Source organism: Rhamphochromis sp. 'chilingali' (assembly GCF_963969265.1).
Source record: "Rhamphochromis sp. 'chilingali' genome assembly, chromosome: 10".
Taxonomy (NCBI): domain Eukaryota; kingdom Metazoa; phylum Chordata; class Actinopteri; order Cichliformes; family Cichlidae; genus Rhamphochromis; species Rhamphochromis sp. 'chilingali'.
Window position 1 is genome coordinate 33,120,755 of NC_137937.1, and position 19,195 is coordinate 33,139,949.

Genomic DNA, 19,195 nt, shown 5'->3' on the forward strand with positions numbered 1-19,195 from the left:
ATATTGCAGACTGAGCAATAATGCATTTCTTGCATTTCTCATGGGTTCTAATGGGGGCCTTTCTTAAAATGACTGGTCCCAGTAACAAAGGCGCTTGTCGACTCAGAAATCGAGAGAAAACCAACAACACACCCGGCAGAACATTATGTTATTTACACGGGTGCACATAAGTGGTCCGCATGTGCGCATTCGCTGTCAAAATAAAAGACGCGCACCAGATAAGAAGTTGCAACGCGCGTTTGCGTCCATATAAAAAGCACTGTTTTTGTCCGCTAGAGTGGGATTTTCACGGCACATTCCGCACCACATCTCTGTGCGTTCATCATTTGTTTGAAGCCAGCTCACCTCCTGCAACCACTTTTCCGAGAATACGTGCTTCTTTTGTGGTTCGGACTCCTTCTGACATTTGTTTGGAGGTGGAGGAACACCAAAGTAATTGCTTAAAGGAGCTTGCTTCTTCGACATCTTTAAGAGTTCTAAACAAATGTCTGTCCTCCTCCAGAAAATCTTATGTATGCAAACACGCGTTGCAACTTCATATCTTGTGCGCGTTTTTTTTTTTTTGACAGCAAATGCGCACCTGCGGACCACTTATGTGCAGCCCCGGTTATATAGCTCGTCATATTGCAGCCACAGAAATTCTTTTGTCCATGAAACCATAAAGATGCACTTTCTTTTTGCCTTATAGTCTGATTTGTCATAACTTTTCCGTTTTGTGGTAAGCTTTTCTTTGGCTGTCACTTCTTCACCCTGACCTGTCTTATTTGGCTCAGCAGAACTAAAATATATATCCTGCTGCTTTTACACACACACACACAACGGTCAGCGATTCTCTGCGCGATCAACCTCTCACATGTTTAAGCTGCGGGAGATTTCACTTGTCATGTTTGCATAGTAAGCTAACGATTGATAAGACGATGTCAGAGGAATTGGTGCGCAAATTATCATCACTCATCAATCAGTGCTGTCGCTCTCTATACACAGTTCGCGCGATTGCAAAGTGAAAGCAAAAAACAAGCGCAAATTCAAATGCGATTTCAATATGTCACATATTGACAGTGGCTCATCGATGCCAATGACATAATTACCCAGCTACATTTCCGAAAGAATGCAAAAGCATTGACATATATTTTCCTTCCTACAATAGCCCGACGGGCAGGGCAGAGATAGATTTTGGTAGCCCGACTGGAAAAATCGCTAGCCCCGGCACGTTGGGATAGCGATTTTGCAAGCCCTGTATGGAAAAGAGAGTTTATTACAGAGAAATGGCTCTTTCCAAAATAAAAGCTATACTATAAGCTTCTTCTGGGCTATATCCTTAGCAGCATATTGTAGCGGGTCAGGGCTGTTCGGGGTTCTGTTTGTACAGTTATGTTTTGTTTATGTTGCCATAGTGACGGGTGACGCCCTCTCGCTGCGACGGTGTGTCCTTCCGGGGTCAGAGGGCGCCCTGTGTGTTGTTGTTGTTGCTGCTGTGCGGTTGCCGCGCTGAGCAGTTAGCTAGCGGCAGTGTTCTTCTGCAGATGTCAATAAACGGCTGTGCTCCCTGGCTAGCTCACGGGAAGCAAGACCAAACGACACCTCCGTCTCCTCCTTGTCTGAGCTTGCCACATTGGTGTCATAAGTGGGATGATGGTGGCACCCCATGTTCTGACCCGAGTGACTTTTCCCCTGCCGGTCGTGACTGGCCGGTGCGCCAAAAGAAGGCACCTGGACATTTGCAGAACTTTGTGTGGGGTAATGGGGGACGACTGACCCCTTAGGTGGGGGCTATGTAGCGGGTCAGGGCTGTTCGGGGTTCTGTTTGTACAGTTATGTTTTGTTTATGTTGCCATAGTGACGGGTGACGCCCTCTCGCTGCGACGGTGTGTCTTTCCGGGGTCAGAGGGCGCCCTGTGTGTTGTTGTTGTTGCTGCTGTGCGGTTAGCTAGCGGCAGTGTTCTTCTGCAGATGTCAATAAACGGCTGTGCTCCCTGGCTAGCTCACGGGAAGCAAGACCAAACGACACCTCCGTCTCCTCCTTGTCTGAGCTCGCCACATTGGTGTCAGAAGTGGGATGATGGTGGCACCCCATGTTCTGACCCGAGTGACTTTTCCCCCGCCGGTCGTGACTAGCCGGTGCGCCAAAAGAAGGCACCTGGACATTTGCAGGACTTTGTGTGGGGTAATGGGGTCATCGGGGACGACTGACCCCTTAGGTGGGGGCTATGTAGCGGGTCAGGGCTGTTCAGGGTTCTGTTTGTACAGTTATTTTTTGTTTATGTTGCCATAGTGACGGGTGACGCCCTCTCGCTGCGACGGTGTGTCCTTCCGGGGTCAGAGGGTGCCCTGTGTGTTGTTGTTGTTGTTGCTGTGCGGTTGCCGCGCTGAGCAGTTAGCTAGCGGCAGTGTTCTTCTGCAGATGTCAATAAACGGCTGTGCTCCCTGGCTAGCTCACGGGAAGCAAGACCAAACGACACCTCCGTCTCCACCTTGTCTGAGCTCGCCACAATATTAAACATATCAGGTCCCCATAAGGAGAATCATGTGCTAACGGCTGTCTAAATGACTCGGGTAAAGTTTGTAGCATGCATGCTTGTTGTTTTTGTCTTCTTCCACTTGTCTTTGCACTAGGATGATGTCGGCGTAAATGTGCAGTCATATTCGTTGTGTTCCCACTAGTGCTGTCAGCGTTAATCTCGTTGAAATGACGTTAACGCCACAACACGGCAAATCTCCGTTAACGAGCTACCCCTGATCGCCCGTGCGTGGGGCTAGAAGGCCAACACGTTAACGAGCTAACTGCGCTAACCCACTAGTTCCCACCCATGTAATTGAGCATTGCGTGGCACATCCGACATACTGTTTTACTTTAGTCCATGACGCGCTTACCTTCAGGGTCATACGTCACATGAAAACCAAAATAATTACAAACGCCAGATCTGAATGAGGGTGGGGGAGGTTCAATTTGCCATGTTGCAAGGAGAGCTTAACTTCTGTCTTGCTAGCTTGCCCTGCGCACTGACAATACTATAATATTAGCCATATTATATTGGCCATATTACATTACCACAGTGAGATGACTTTAGTCTCATGAACAACATTAACTAATTGTTATTTACTAACTAATCTTAAATGACTGTTCAGCACAGAAATGAAGCCCAACAATCATGTTTTACAGTCCCGTGGTCTCAGCCTCAGATACTCAACTAATCAAAGTTATGTCATGACAAAAATGAATGACCAACAAAACATTTTTCTCCTTCATTTCTGTCAAACAAAGCTGTATGTAACGTGTCTCGCGGTTAGTATCATGGTTGCTAGGCAACCTGAACAGCGCGACGAAGTGTATACCGTCCCATTTCACAAGCCTCTCACTTCCGCACTTCTCGTACTTATAGTACGCACCGTACGTAGTATGCGTAGTGCGCGTACTTCAAGTGTGCAGACCCTGAATTGGGACACAGCCCCAGATTCCAGACTCAAAACTAGCTTCAGGGAAGGAGTAAACACAGAGATAACAGACTAGCGAGACTGAAGGTAAACAAACATGATGACACTGAAGACAGAACATGGACACAGAAATGGAAGAAAGAAATCAAGAACTCTAAATAGACTCAGAGACAATAGAAAGGAATATTTAGGAACTACAATACAAATTAATTAATCAGACATCAAGAATACAGTCTGAATACTGGTAGAGTAGAAACATGCTCTTCCATTTACTCATACTTTTTAGTGAAGTAATCTTACCTTTTTTTCACACTATAAACATAAACTTACTGTTGTAACATAATAAAACTTGGTGGATACCAACACTGTACCTCTCAAATCAAAAAGAATCCAGTGAAAAAATGAGAATTCATCTTTTCATAAAAAAAAATCTAATTAAGAGAAACAGAAAATCAAGCTGCAGCAGAACTGCTGCTAATGCTGTGAAGAGCACTGTGACTCCTAACACTGCCATACCTTTTTTATATTTCTTGTGTCCTATATTACTTTTAGTGGCATAAGCACAAAAATATTGATTTTCATGTGTAGCAAATCATGAGCATCTCACCTTTTTTGTTTCCTGTTTTGTAGACTGATTATTATTCCCACAGTGACGAGTGCTAAGAGGGAACCAACAGCACCGAGAACAAAGCCCACTTTATCGTCTGTGAGAAATCACAAGAATGTAGTTAAACACTGCTATAAACTATTTATCCTTCAGAACAGTCATGCACCCATCGCAACTTTATTATTTGGAGTATCAACAACATCAAGAGTTTGTAAAACAGTGAGCTTGTTTTAAGATCTCAGCACAAGCTTAGAAACTTTATAAACAGTGACAAATGATGAATGACTAAAAGTCCTTTTTTGGGCTAAACTGTTACATATATAGTGAACGTTTATGTGTCCAAGGACTGGTTGAGTGGCCGAGGAAGCACACACAGAGGCATAAATGGTTATTAAGTAGTACAAGATTTATTTATAGTGCTCACCAGACAAATAAGTCTGGTGAGCACTATAAATAGTGTCAGGCTCAGGGTGATTTTGGGTGAAAAAGAAAAAGAAAGTACTCTTTCCCCACACAACATAAATTTTGCTCACAGTGTTAAAAATCTATTATTCATCCAACTGGTACACTGAATATAAAAGTCCCCCACTTGCTTTTTGACAGTTTGGTTCTTCAACATTGTGGTGACATATCAGGCACACTTAATCTACAAAGACTTTGGTAATATTAACACTGAAAAAGTGTATTTATTTTTACAGCAGGGAACTGATGACAGTATGTATACAGAGGAAAATGACAACAGGAAAATACGCTAAAATGCTGAAGCCTTGATCTTTATTATTTAACTGGATATACAAAACATTTTATTACAATAACTAGAATGAAGGGGTTAGTAACCGTTGTAACAGCAAGACAAGAATAAATGCACCAAGTGGACAGTGCCAAGTGGTCTACAGACACATAAAGTACAGAATTAAAAAGACTGTCCTATGAATTTTAACATGGGCATGGTGAGTCAGTATAAAGTGAATATGAACCAAAGAATCATCAGATTTGACAATTTCCTTTGTGCTAAACAGGCAAACACTGTGCTCATATTAGAAAGCTTATTGTTGTTTCATTTTGTTCTAACGAATCACTTTGTTATGTATGCCATTCATATAAAAAACAAATCGCAGGTATTTTCTCATCTAAACCAATTCATAAAATATTTTTAAAAAGTATGATTGGCCAATTAGCCAGAAAGCAACAGTTACTAGGCAGTGTAGCAGTTTTTAAACATACCAACGGGCTTAAACAAAACTAAAATGATAAACCTGGCTTAAAAAAATAACTTGACTCTAAATTGTGCGCACTTGTTTAGGTGATACTGTGATTAAATTAAAAAAATCTAAAATGTTCCTTTGGGAATTGGCAAGCACAAATGAACTATACGACTTTCTATTTGAGTCTTCATTTGAGCACATGTTAAGTGTGATGCTGGTCCTTAAAAATAACCTCAGCTGTGTGAAAAAAAAACAAAACACAAAAAACCAAGGCACAACTAAAGCTAATAAAGAACTACACCGAGATGCGCACTGACAATGTACTAATAGCTTCACAAGCTTCTAAACTACTCTGTGTTAATATCAATGGATCAGATCTGGATGCAGCAGGACTGACATCGAACTTCTGCACAACGACTGAATGCTAGTCCTCCACATGCTCCCAGTATAGTAATAATCTTTACCATTAAAATCAATCTGGTTAGTCCACTCAAATTTCACTGATCAAATAATAAACCCTCAGTGAGCAACAGCACTCAGGTTGAAAGCATCACATTTCCACTGAGATGAAATAAACACATGATAAATATCACAGGGTTTGACAGAGAGTATCCCTCACCTGCTTCACCTATCCTACAGTGAAAACAGATGAAATTATATGTTACATATTATCAATTCAACCTCAGAATATTTATGAGTTCATAATGGCTTGGACTGATTAAAATGCACTCCTTTGTCTTTATCTCTGAAAGAAATTGCTAGTCGCTAACACACCCGGACACCCTTGAGCTATGTTCTTAATGCATAAAGCTTTTCTTAACATAGAGATAAGTTTCTGGGTTTTCCTTTTTTTTCTGTCATTGCTGATACCATCTCAAAATCGTTCTGTTGACTTTTCTCTCCTTGGTAATAGCAAAGACGTTTCTTGTTCTTGTTATTCTGACAGGTGCAAATATTCTTGGAATCTGAAACATGTATATGATTGAAACTTTTGTCATTATAGGTTCCCTGTACAAAATTAAAAACAAAAAAAACCTGCATTGCATCACCGCACTGACAAAAAGTAAGGTAGGCGCTAACTAACAACACTGCTTGTCAATCATCTGGCATTTAAAAATGTGATTTTGAACACAAAATTACAGCAGTTGTAGTTGTAGTTGCATCGACATCTACAGCATATGTGTATGTTTTAACACAGAATTTTTTTTAATATATTTATGTTACATCCACTCCTCAATTTCTTGCATTTGTACTCGTTTCTTGCCCATTTTTTCTCTACTTAGCAGAAAAAGTAGAGTAGCTTGTGAAGTAGATGTTGATTGCACAAATCAGTGGCTACAGAGTAACAATACAGATTGGTACAAAATCTCCTTTGAAAATAAAGCCTTGAACACACAAACAAAACAGAAATGGTTCTGTTGTTTTCCTTTGACTGGGTTTTTCATGCATAATGGCGACCTCCAAAGAGGTTTTCATTAGATCTAAAGAAGATTCACTGTTTTTTAAAATAATTATTAACCTGTTTTGTTGACTAGAGTTTCAATAACTCAAGTATGAGATTTTATTTGTCCATCAAATACTAGAAACAGCAGGTGAAAGCACACATTACATTCTAAAAGAAAAAAATCAGACATTTTTTCCTTTACTTGCACTTACGCACATACTGTTGGAGAAGGTAAAGAAGATGAAGAAGATGAAGATGGAGAAAAATCAGTAAGTATCTTATGAGCTTCATGCAAGTGGATGTTTTAAAACCAGAAGTGATCTTGTCTTCATGACGGCAGCACAGGGGGGAAAGCTGGTGAAAAATGGCAATGTTACATCTGAATGCATCTTATTTGGTTAAGGAAAAGGCAAATACCAGTGCTGTGCATCAGCAGAACCTAACCTTTTTGTCATACACCTGCTCTTAGATGAGCTGAAGCAGATCATCCACCACAATGTCTGTGACATGTGTGAATAGAACAATAAGTTATTTTTGTAAATTATGGTCATTCTAAGAGTCATAAGAGGCTTATCTGTTCATGCTGGTGGACTCGTCACCAGTGTTGGTCAAGTTACTTGAAAAAGTAATCAGTAACTAATTACTTCCCCAAAAAAGTAATCCCGTTACTTTACTGATTACTCATTTTCAAAAGTAATTAATTACTTTTAAAAACACGATTTACAACCTGAATAGGTGATAAAGCAATAGATTTTTCAGCCCAATTCTGCATAATCCATCATACAAAATGTAATCAAATGGAAAAGTCTCTTTTGCAAGTAAAACACAGCAGAAAATAAATAAAATCAAACACTAGCGGTCCTGTTGCTCTATTTTCACCTGTAAAGCTGGAGCGGGGTAGGCGGAGGTTTACCCTGGTGCAGGTGTGCCGCGGTCAGTTGAAGAATCCGCAAGTTTCTCTGTGAATTCCCCATTACGTCGTAGCGCACTCGGTGCTTGCTTGGAAGTTTTGGGGAGGTTTTTTCGCTGTAAAAAGAAGTTTTCTTCCCACGCACAATGGACGCTAATGTTTTTGTCACTTTTTATGGAATCAAACTCAAAGTAAGGTCAGTACTTCCACGCTTTAAACGCTGCATGCTCATACTCTCTCCCGCACTCAATATATTATCCATTGTTGATCTGCACACAGCTGTTGTCACGAACGTCGCACTCGCTTACGTCACTGTCATGAGACATTCTCGCAAAAAAAAAAAAAATCACGGTTTTAGTAATGCAGCGTGCTTACGGGAAAGTAACAGTAATCTAATTACCGTTTTTGCAATAGTAATCCCTTATTTTACTCGTTACTTGAAAAAAGTAATCGGAATGCGTTACTGCCCATCTCTGCTCGTCACTTGCCAGTCACAAATCAATAACTGTGAAGTTTCACAGTCAGATCCACCCCGCACTCATCACATCTGGTTTCTATATATCAAGATGGCTGAGGTGAAAATAATGAAACTGTGGCTTTGTAACAGGACTTTACAAACCAGTGGGTAATGCAATAGTACACGTCCATCTTTTCTACTGCGTATGATACTAACAGTTAGAAAAATGCGGTTTGAAGGCCATATGAAGTACTTGCTGCAATTCTTCTAATCTTGCTCAGCACAGTGTGAAACAACACATGTCAAATGTTTCAACATTCAACACTGCTGACTTCACATTCTTGTGTTCATTTTTAATTGAATGTTGAATTAATTTGAATTAAATGTAACTTGAACTCAAAATTAAAATATAACAGAGGTGAAAAAGCCTGCTAAGTGGAATTTATCAACTAGAGACTTTCAGTGACAGAAATGGCCACAAGCAAGACACTAAAATGTGAGCAACATGACTGGTTTTAAGGTCTCGAGCTGTCCCTGGTTGGCATTTCAATTCTCATTCTCCTACGCAACCTGAATTTACCAACCACTTTTGCCTCTCTCTCAATGCTCAGCTGCACTATCTCAGGGGAATCTAATAGAGAACCACAGCGAGTAAATTGAGTGAGGCTTTGTCTTGCAACCCACGTCACTACTCCCTATGAAAATTGCTCGATCCCCTTCTGGCAGCTGTCACCTTCCCTTTAATCACTTTCTTCCCCTCTACGCAAGAAACTGTATTAATATTATAAGGCCATTAAGGTGGGCCAAACCTGTTACTGGTATGCATTTGATACTCAACCAGGGGTATTGTTTTTCAGAAGACCGTGACAAGGCACAGCAATGCTAGTAAGCTCTAGGACCTTGTAAGTCTCTCACAGCCCTGTCAGTCGTGAGATCAAAAGCACTCAGAGGACTTTCAGTCCAAACTCCACCTTCACTTCTCCAACACTCCCATCTTTCTAGCAGAAGATATTAACATTATCCTCACAACACACTGCACCACCACTACCTAAACTCTAAAATGGCTAAAAAAGCACGCCGACAAGTACAGCATCCATCTCAAATAGCTGGGGATTTTAGTGATGGGAAAATTCATACAGAGATCCACTTTTGATGGAAAGGACTTACTGTCACCTCTGCTGATAGCAGGCAACATTTCAGCAGCAACTCATTAAAGTGACTCAGAGAAGAAGTCAAACTGGATGTGGTCACATTTGTTGTTCAGCGGCACAGCCTTTTCATCTCAGCTGTGACTCCAATTCTGCAACTGTTCAGCCTGCACATCGTGCTGCAGTGATTCATTTAAGGGGAGGAGGCGAGATCCACCAGGGCGTCTCCAGCTCTGTCTGTATTTAGTATGTTTACTTGGTTAGAGGTCACATTCGAATGGCGGAGTTAACAGCTCATGCAACACCTGCCATTCCGAACCTCAGGTCATGTTTGCAGTTGTTAGCTCTGATTTGTGTAACGAGAGTGCCACAGCAAATATAATCATTTTCCACAAGGCTAAAAAGGCCCACCTTTGTGTGTGTATGTGTGTACGCCCGTGTAGAACGGTCACATTAAAGCACTACCTCACAGAATATGACTGTTTATTTGTGCACCTATCTGTCAGAGAGACAGCACAAGCTACAATCAACAATTTCCACATCTTGCACCATAAAAACAAATAAAACCACGTGGCCTTTATGAGCACTCTGCGCCCATAAAGAGATGAGAAGTATAGCAGGAATGTGTCCAAAACTTCAAATAAGTATAAAGCCTGTTTCAAACTAACTTGACATTAGTGTTGATGAACATCACCGCTCTACTGCAATGACCCAGCAGTTTTTCAGCAGTGGAAAAGTTCACAGTGTCTAAGGCCACAGGCAGCTCATCAGGTCAGGAGCCTGACCGGGAGAATTCTTGTCATTTTTTCCAACATTTGCAAGCTTTCGCAGCATGACTTCGCTCCCCATGGGTCAGTAGCACTACTGTGCTCTTCGCCCACAATCTTTGCTCACCACCAATCCTAATTGTGACAATTGAAGGCCCAAAAGTTCTTCTTCTTCTCCCAAATAAAATTCAAATTGAGTTTTTGACACACCGAAGGAGAGTCATCCATCACAGTCGCACAAGTTCAAGTAGTCAGAAAAGGGATATGCATGGTATTTTCCAATTATGGATAATGTAATAATAATTAAGATGAAACCTTAGCAAAAAAGTCAGAAAGGAGATCGCTGTGAAAAGAAAGCAAAATAACAGATGTAGAGAAAAACAAAGAGATATCACCAGGCTTAATAACAAACATTTCTAAACAGTTCTGCTCTAGATAACCACGTTATGAAACCAATATGCTAATAATTGAGTTTGGATCAATTGTATCCAGCTGTACCAAGCTGTTTGTTACAAGGGACTCCAAATCTTTTCAGTGAAGCTCATTTATCCCCGATCACTATCAAGAGGAAGTCTGTGTTTGTGGTTATAACGAGGAAAGGATGGAGGGCAGGAGTGAGGCCACGAAAGGACGAAAGCAGAGGTGGATGAGAAGTTAAGCGCTTTCGATTCTCTGCTTCATCACTTCTCAGATGCACCATTTCATCAAATCTTAATTTAACTGCAATACAAATGTCATTGCCAGTTGTTTTCTTAAAACCAACCATTTATTTCCACAAAATGAGGCATTAACCCGCTCTGTCACAAACACATTATACTGGGCCTGCGTTCCAGCTCACTTTCTTTTTACTTCCATAAACTCTGCGACTGATGTTACAAAGAATATACTGAACACATACTACAGAAAGTACATGCATTACAAGCAGTATGCAAACAAACAGGGCATACTGCGTGAATATATATATTTGTGAGATAAACTGTTGCTCACACATTTGTCTCATCTGTAGAGCCAAAAAAGGCAAAACAAAAAGGAAAAAAAAAAAGGTTATTAAAATGATTTTAATTGGAAGCAGCTTGGCTGTGCATATGTGTGAGGCTTTTTTCAGAGCATAGAAAATAAAAACTCTGTTAAAGTTACCAGAAAAAAAAACATTCTGGTTATCAGGCTGCAAAATGAATTCTGATGCTGTACGAATCTTGACATACTGGGAGAACTGGTACTGACCACACTAAGAGTATTCAATTGGAAATACTGCCATCTGATGGCATCAGCTTAAAACTACAATACTCATTTTGAGTTCTTAGATGAGGTGATGAATGAAAGCATTAGATGGTTCCAGGTGGTTCTAATTCACAGACACAAAGCCGAGCCCGTTCAAGTTCAGACGTTTGTAGCTTTGTTACTGAAGGTCTGCATGAGCAACCGCGAGCCAAGTCTATGTAATCTTTGCTGTCCAAAAGACTGCATGACAAGAAAGAGATTCACCAGTCATCTCAATTTCAAGAGGAAGCTGCTACCAATTGTGGAGCACAAAACGTGTAAGTTTAAACTGACAGAGAAATTACAGCGTTCACATTTTTCCCTCCAGTCTAAATTATATTATACTTCAGTGCCAATGACAGTATACATCATGCTACAAGACTCAGCCGGCAGGGAGTTACAAAGAGTTTGAGATATGGAATCTATCACAAAGAAAGTGAGACTTCTTTTTTTTCTAAATGTTTTTCAGACATGTGGCACTGAACTCTGTTGCCAATGGGAACTGTTTTGAAATATCCACCATCTCCCATCTTTAAAGACATAAAAAAAATTGATCAAATGCACGTGATTCTGTTCAGATCATCAACACACTTGTTTGTCTTAAAAAGACAGCTCATGAATCATTTGGAAGAGAGATTTTCATTAATAATGTCTGCAATAGTTATATAGTACTGGATCATATTATTGCTGCTTTTCTCACATTCATATCCGCTGAACTCATTTTACCAAACACAGAAAGCTATTCATTACCTCCGCCAAGAAGGATATACTGTATTGTGTGTGTGTGTGTGTGTGTGTGTGTGTGTGTGTGTGTGTGTGTGTGTGCGCGCGCGCATGTCATTAATCTGTTTGTAAACATGATAGCTCAAAAAGTTTTGCATGATATCTGATCAAATTTTGCAGGGGTGTAGAGTGGGGTCAAAAATCCAACAAAATTAGATTTATTTTAAATTATAAACTTCTTAAAGTGTGTATAAAAACAAGAAATGTAAACAATTTCAATTCGACTAAAGGTGAATACTGCCCACAGAGTGCCCTGCCTCAGCAGAGATTTGCGTTCTCAGAGAGCTTCTTGTTTATTATGGCTTTACTTTTAGAGCGTACCTGTAATACAGAAGGGCTGATCTCCTGTCCAGGTCCCATCACCCAGACAGGTGCGCTCTGCAGATCCATACATTATGTAGCCTTTGTTGCAGGCGAAGCTTAGAGTGCTCCCCTCCAGGTAATCAGTCCCGTTCTTCCTCCCATTCCTTGGTATGGGAAGCCAGCCACAAGACACCACTAAGGAAGAATAACACACTAAACTATCATTTCATTGTGCTCTGCCAAGTACAAAAGAAAAGGTTAAAATATATATATACGGGGGGGGGGGGGGGGGGGGGGGGGGTATTTTCAGATGTATGACTATAAAAATTTTTCCAAAACTAATATTTTCTCTTATTACCGGTAGGTTTTCTTATGGCATAATGTGATGTATAATCCTTTCTACGTAACAACACTGGTGTTCAGTGTTGTTCAGATACTCAGTTTTATTTAAAATGAAACAGTAAGAATAAACATGTAATCACAAACTACATATGAATAGGCTTCCTCTTATTTCCTGTGGTACCTGGTTTCAGGGCGTGCAGTAGGGCTTGGTGTTTCTGGTAGGCCTTGAGTGTGGCATTTCCCACTGTGAGGTCCCGAGTCGTCAGGGTATCATATTTACAAAACTGTGAACCTTCTCCATAACACATCGTCAACATGTCTGCCACCAAAGGGTCATCAAGGCTCTCGGGTAGAGAAAAAGCTGGAACAAAAGTGGGGTCATGGCTCGGTGGGATATTATACATATCCAAAAGGTGCTCTGAATCATATGTGAAAAGGGAGGAATTCTTTGAAATGTTCCCTATGGGCAGAAACACACAATATTTTCATTGGTTAAAAAACAAAAACCATACAAGTATATTTGTGAAATTACTACACACTGTCATTTAGGTTTGGACTTAACAAAACGGCTTATAAATGGTGAAACTAAAGGTCTGTAACATATAGGGGACATATCTCTGAATAAAAAAACAACTATTTTTAAACCTTGGATGAAACTGATTATTTTCTAGAATGTGGTATGAAAAGTAAAGAATTAGAAGTACACAATATGTAAGCAAGAAAAAAACCCAGAGCAGAGTCAAATACATGCTGTCGTTTTGTTTTGAGTGTCTGTTTCAGTTAAAACAGCACATGAAATCAGTTAAACGGTTAATTGTATGTCAGCTGTTCACTAGTTTTTAAGGATCTGTAACAACTGAAAAGCACCAATTTATGTGCTTTTACTTGCTCACTCTCTAAAATCTATTAAGGCTAACTTAAAACTTGCATATTCTCCTTCTGTGCACTCTCAAAACATTTATCATAAATTGAGCCAAATATGTAGTCCTTTTATTAAAACGCTGAAAAAACCGATTTGATGTGGGGATTATTAGCAAATCTTTATATTCCTTTTGCCTTTGTAAACACAGAAAAGAGCTCGCAAAAACAAAATGATTCATAAGCACATTTAGTGTTTTCGATTGATAACTGGTTGTCAGCGTTTGCTCAATGTGATTGATTTTCTGCTGTTTCACAAACAACAGGCTCTCTTACTTACAGCTGGCTCCAAAGGTAAAGATTTCTTCCAACGTGGCATCAGCTGAGGAGATGACTTCTCCGAGTTGGATGGTCAGATCATCTGACGGGTCAGAGTTCATTGAGCCAAGGAGACCCTGGGTGTGGTTGTAAAACTCTCCTGGAAGCAGCATGGTCACATCCATGGTTCCTTCATACAGACGAACCTTCACGCCAACACCGGAGGAAAAGATTACAGTCACATTCCCAGGACTGGGGCTGAACACATACACTCCTAGAAAACATAGATTCATCCATGAGTTTATAACAAACGGTTCCAGTTTAATAAATGTAACAATAAAACAAAAAACTGAGCAACTAAAATATGTACAAGGCATGGTTTAAATTTTAAAAAACTTGTGTTTTATCATCCTAAACAATAACTGTCTGCAGGCTTTGCATCACATAACAGGCAAACCTTAAAATGTAAGCAAGAAAGCACGAAAAAAGTATGAGAACAAAAAGCAGTGAATAAACTGTTGGAGGAATGCACAGTAATGACAGGAAATCACAAAAGATCACCTCCAAAATCAGAGTTTTTATTTTATTAAAGTTACTTTGTTAATAATTAAGATCCTTCTTTTGATGTAACTTTGGGTAATAAAAGTGTAACGATTTTTATCAGAGCTTTAACCAAGTCAGGAGAATCTAAAGCACCTCACCATGTAGGTCCATCCATCTCTGTTCAGTGAATGGTAGGATGTTTTGGTTCCTCAGCACCTGAAGATGGGCCCCTGCTACACGCACCTCAATGACATCTGATGCATCCTGTTTCATAGCCACTGACGACAGCCGTGTGGCTTTGGCCAAAGTACCTTGTTTTTGGACATAATTACATTTTAAATATGCATTATGTACTCTGAAGTCAACATAAAAGGGGACCTATCATTCAATTAACATAATTTACAGCTCCTTGTTTATCTTATGCTGGGTCTCGGTACAAACACTCGTTTCATCCTCTGCCAGAAACAAGCAATTTTTTCTGCTCCTGTGGTCACAGTCAGAACTCTGTGCTTAAGATATTAGAACCCTATTTGGGACAGTCCCTCTTAATGACATCAGACAGGGCCAAGAGTAGAAAAAAAAACATGGTGCGTTTCAGGAGGGCCTTAGATTTTGGCTCTTACTAACTCTTATTTGTAACCAGAGTAATAATATAAATGTATTTAAAAAAAAAGAAAAAAGAAATAAAGGTTGACTTTAAGTCTCTGCCGTTTCAAATAATCCAGATGTTTGTCTACATTGATCTAATGAGGGGACTATTAATGGCATCTGGCTTTCCAAGTCACTTGGCCCATGGCTCTTATATAATGACTTGGAAAAAATTCTAACGAGCGAAGCTAACATCTGTTCTTCTTCAACACATCTGACTCTAAGAAGCACTGAGTAAAAAAAACAAGGCTGTCATTTTGTAGCACTAGTGCATTCTCTTAAACTAGGGGCTTAGTTTGCTTCCTCTCAGTGTGTAAAACATTAAGAGAAACAGTGCATGCAAAACAAGACAGAATGCGTCACGCGATGTTAAGGTCAGCATGCGTGGGCAAATTCCAGAGGCACACCATGGGGATCAAAGAGTGGATTCAGACAGGCCATTCACCTCAAACGTGGACTCACCGTTCTTAAGTTTCACCTGTTCTGTTCTGGCCTGAACACTCAGGCCTTTTGCTGGTGACGACACAAGGTAATATTCTCCTTTGCCATTGAAAGTGTACCTAAGGCCATCGAACGTTATGAAATGTGGATCCCCGAGGACGACACCTGCGAGGCATTGAGAAAAAAGCAGCGATGCCCACAAACATAATTATTTCTCATCTCTCGCAGAGCTTTTCTAATATCAACATAGAGGTTGCAATGTTGTTTTTAAACTAATGAGATGGAGTCAGTTTTTTGTTTTTCACATTTTAACTCTCAGCAATATTCTGTCATTCATTTACTTTACCTGCAAACCAATCTTATGTAACCTGCTGCTCTAATGACCGTTTGCAGAATATATTATAAGGTTCAAGGAAGACAGAAGTATTTGGATAAAGATTAACAAACACTCAGTGTGGGCCTATTTATTTTAGCAATAAATGAGGATGTTTGACTTTTTAAAAAAAAGATACTTACTACTGCAGTATGCAGTATAAGACACATTTTTATATAGCTGACTTACTTACTGAAGTTAAACAACAAAATTAACTAGTCAATAATTCTGATATAAGACTCAAATAAAAAAGGTTTTATCAGGTCTTGATACCCGCTTTTCATTCCCATCTATGAATTAAATAAAGACATATGACTTGACTGAAGAGTCGTCTCACCTGCTCTTGGTGGTCGGTAGTTTTGACACCCACTTGAAGGTCGACGTTTTAAGTATATATGGCAGTGTGGGGACCACAGGCAGCAATAATAGAAGCTCATGACATCATAAAGCCAGTGGGAATACCCTGGCACCCGTGGGGGTTTAATGTAGGGTGGCGAGCCCCAGTCGTGAGCCCTGTCTGGGGTGCTTCCACCAACTGAGTCTCCAGTCAGCACCAGAGAACCTGTGCTGTCATAGCAGCACTGCTGCCCTGATCCATGGATAGGACTATAAATAATAAAACAAAAATCGCAATAAAAAGGAAAAAAGCATATTTCAATTTTACATTTTTAAAAACTTGATTTTTTCTTGATTATGCCACGCCTACCTGGCATGAATTGCTCGGACACAGTGGACACAACCTGGGTGGTAAGTGCACACACTCCCCCTCTCAATGTCACAACTATAATCAGTCTGAAACGGCAAAATGGATGGAAAATAAATAACAATGACCGGTGTAAATCTTTAACAGGCCTTGACAATGTTACCCTCGCAGTCCACTACAGAGGCACAAATCAGCCAGACTGACAATTTAACAGAACAAGATTAGAAATATTTTCAAAAAGACAGAGGAGAACAAAATCCAAAATCCATGCTATCTTTTTAATTTCCACCCTTATTAGCCTTACTAACCGTAACCCTGAGAATACTAAAGAACAGCTTCCTTTTAAAAACAGTTCAGAACAGTAAAGGTTCTTAGTTGGGATTTTTTAAGCTGTAAATCAGAATCCTTTATTAATCCCTAAGGACATGATGTAAATATACTTTTACTAAGGGTAAGGGTATGTAGACTTCAGTCTAGAACAACTGAAGAAAGGCAATCCAGTACAGGAGTCTTATGCTCTACTGTATCTGACCATGTGACACACAATCTGTACAGATATTATTTGAGGATTCGCTGAGGTACATGTACTCACATGAAACCTGCCTGTATCTGCTCGGGCCTGAGCCAGTGTGCAAGGACAGTCGATGAGTTCATTCAGGAAGTTTGGCAGGTTTTCCTCCAGCACATCCCATTTCAGACACTTATTGTGTGCCCAGGCTGCAGAGTTTTCTCTGAAAGCCTGCTCCAGGTGCCAGGCCAACACGTGGCCTCCACTCCAGAGGCCTTGTACATCTCTGTGTTATAAACAAAACTGTGATTTTGGTACAAATAAAAACAGAAAACAGTAGTAGATCCTCGCGTTTCAGATGCTAGCAGACATTTGCAATGATGAAGGGTTGTAGACAAGGTTTACAATCAATCCAAATGTCAAACCTTAAATAAAAACTTTGGTTATTACAAAGACAGTCACCTTAAATCTAAATTTTTAAAGCCAGGCACATTTTATGATCAGATTAAATCCAAATAACCTCTTTCTGATATCTGACAGATATAAAACTATACGTTTAAGATGAACCTCTTATTGTCATCCATGTTCATAAATACACTGTTCCAGTGGTGGATGCTAATAATAAATATGGCCACAGTTTTGAACACTGAGGTCAGCGTAAGTTTGAGCAAAAAAAAGGCTAAGCCTCTTTGTTTCAGACAATGTTTTTCTCCATTTCAGTCACAGAGCTTTGGTTGTAAGTACAGAAGCCACTCCCACTTGCTGCTCAAATCTTTTGCCTGTGAGGGGCTGCCAATCAGAAGAAAGCCTTAAGATGGCCTTAAAGACTGAGGAGCTGTCATGGCAAATGATGGCCAGTATAACAACAAAGGTTATTTTGACCTGGGAGTCATGCAAGAATAACAATACAGAAATTGAAATTAGCATAATAGTTTCAGTTCACATTTTTTCACCTTATTCCTAGAATTTTAACAACTATGAAAAGGATGCAAAATTGTTAGCATTATAGCAAGATTTTACAAATATGGGACAAAATAATGTTTAAATATGACATGTCCAATGCCTGATATGTATTATAGATACCTTGCTCCTTCCACGTTAGAACTCGCAGTAATGCGGATATTGCCCAACTCCCAGTCAGAGTAGTCCTCTTTGGGCTCAGGGATGAAGCTGAAGGCACCAGTGTTGGTCAGATTTCTTCCAAGAGAATACAGATACCGCAGCTCTGCCTCTAAAAGGGCTGATGCATTTGTCTCTTCTTTTGCTTTAAACTCTCTGTAACCCCACAGCTCTATGTTGACCTTCTCTGCACTGATCAAAGAACTATTCCAAGTGAACTCAAGTCGTCCTGCCACATTCGGCGTGCCGTAGTATTGCCACTGCGTTGCATTCCCCAGGGTAACTTTATAAGCAGGATCTGCTTTACTTGGATGGACTGATAGTTAAACACAACAAATTTAATTGTAATTCACAAGTTGTAGCAACAGTTTTAATAATGTATTGGAAGCAGCATGAATAATTGCAAAATGGGTCTATATTATTTAATTTTTTCACACTGGCCAATATCTAGTTGGGGAAGTGGGAATTAAAATACTGTATCTGCAATGAAGTCTTCTTTAAATAGCACTTAAAATATTTTCTATAGTTTCTAAATCAACCTAATAGACAGTTAATACCCCAAAAGGTTTAGATATCGATCAGTTTAGAGACAGGACATAAACAGTAGGGGTGCAACGATACTCGTATCGATATTGAACCATTCGATACAGTGCTTTCGGTTCGGTACGCATATGTATCGAACAATACAAAATTTGTAATTTATTTTATCAACTTTCCTTCTGACGATGCTGTCTGTGTTGAGCGCTCAGTGAATCTGCGTTCGACTACTCCGCCTAGGCTGCACTGTCAAGCGCAGATCCACTGAGCGTTCAACACAGACAGCATTGTCAGAAGGAAGAGCGCAGGGCAAACTAGCGAGACAGAAGTTAAGCTCTCCTTGCAACATGGCAAATTGAACCTCCCCCACCCTCATTCAGATCTGGCGTTTGGAATTATTTTGGTTTTCATGTGATGTAGCGAGAGGGGTCACCCGTCACTATGGCAACATAAACAAAACATAACTGTACAAACAGAACCCCGAACAGC

At 40.1% G+C, this 19,195-nt stretch overlaps 1 protein-coding gene across 1 annotated transcript in view; it reads right to left on the reverse strand.

Annotated features, from left to right (window-relative positions):
- The window catches only part of susd2 (sushi domain containing 2), a 33,810-nt gene that overhangs the window by 8,147 nt on the left and 6,468 nt on the right, over window positions 1–19,195 (reverse strand). The window contains exons 4-13 of the mRNA XM_080895293.1: window positions 18,134–18,485; window positions 17,135–17,336; window positions 16,546–16,631; window positions 16,177–16,445; window positions 15,488–15,631; window positions 14,536–14,688; window positions 13,857–14,108; window positions 12,840–13,118; window positions 12,335–12,511; window positions 4,040–4,136 (exon numbers count right to left, since the gene is read on the reverse strand). Coding sequence (XP_080751419.1) covers window positions 4,040–4,136; window positions 12,335–12,511; window positions 12,840–13,118; window positions 13,857–14,108; window positions 14,536–14,688; window positions 15,488–15,631; window positions 16,177–16,445; window positions 16,546–16,631; window positions 17,135–17,336; window positions 18,134–18,485 — 2,011 coding nt within the window. The remainder of the gene's footprint in view (window positions 1–4,039; window positions 4,137–12,334; window positions 12,512–12,839; window positions 13,119–13,856; window positions 14,109–14,535; window positions 14,689–15,487; window positions 15,632–16,176; window positions 16,446–16,545; window positions 16,632–17,134; window positions 17,337–18,133; window positions 18,486–19,195) is intronic.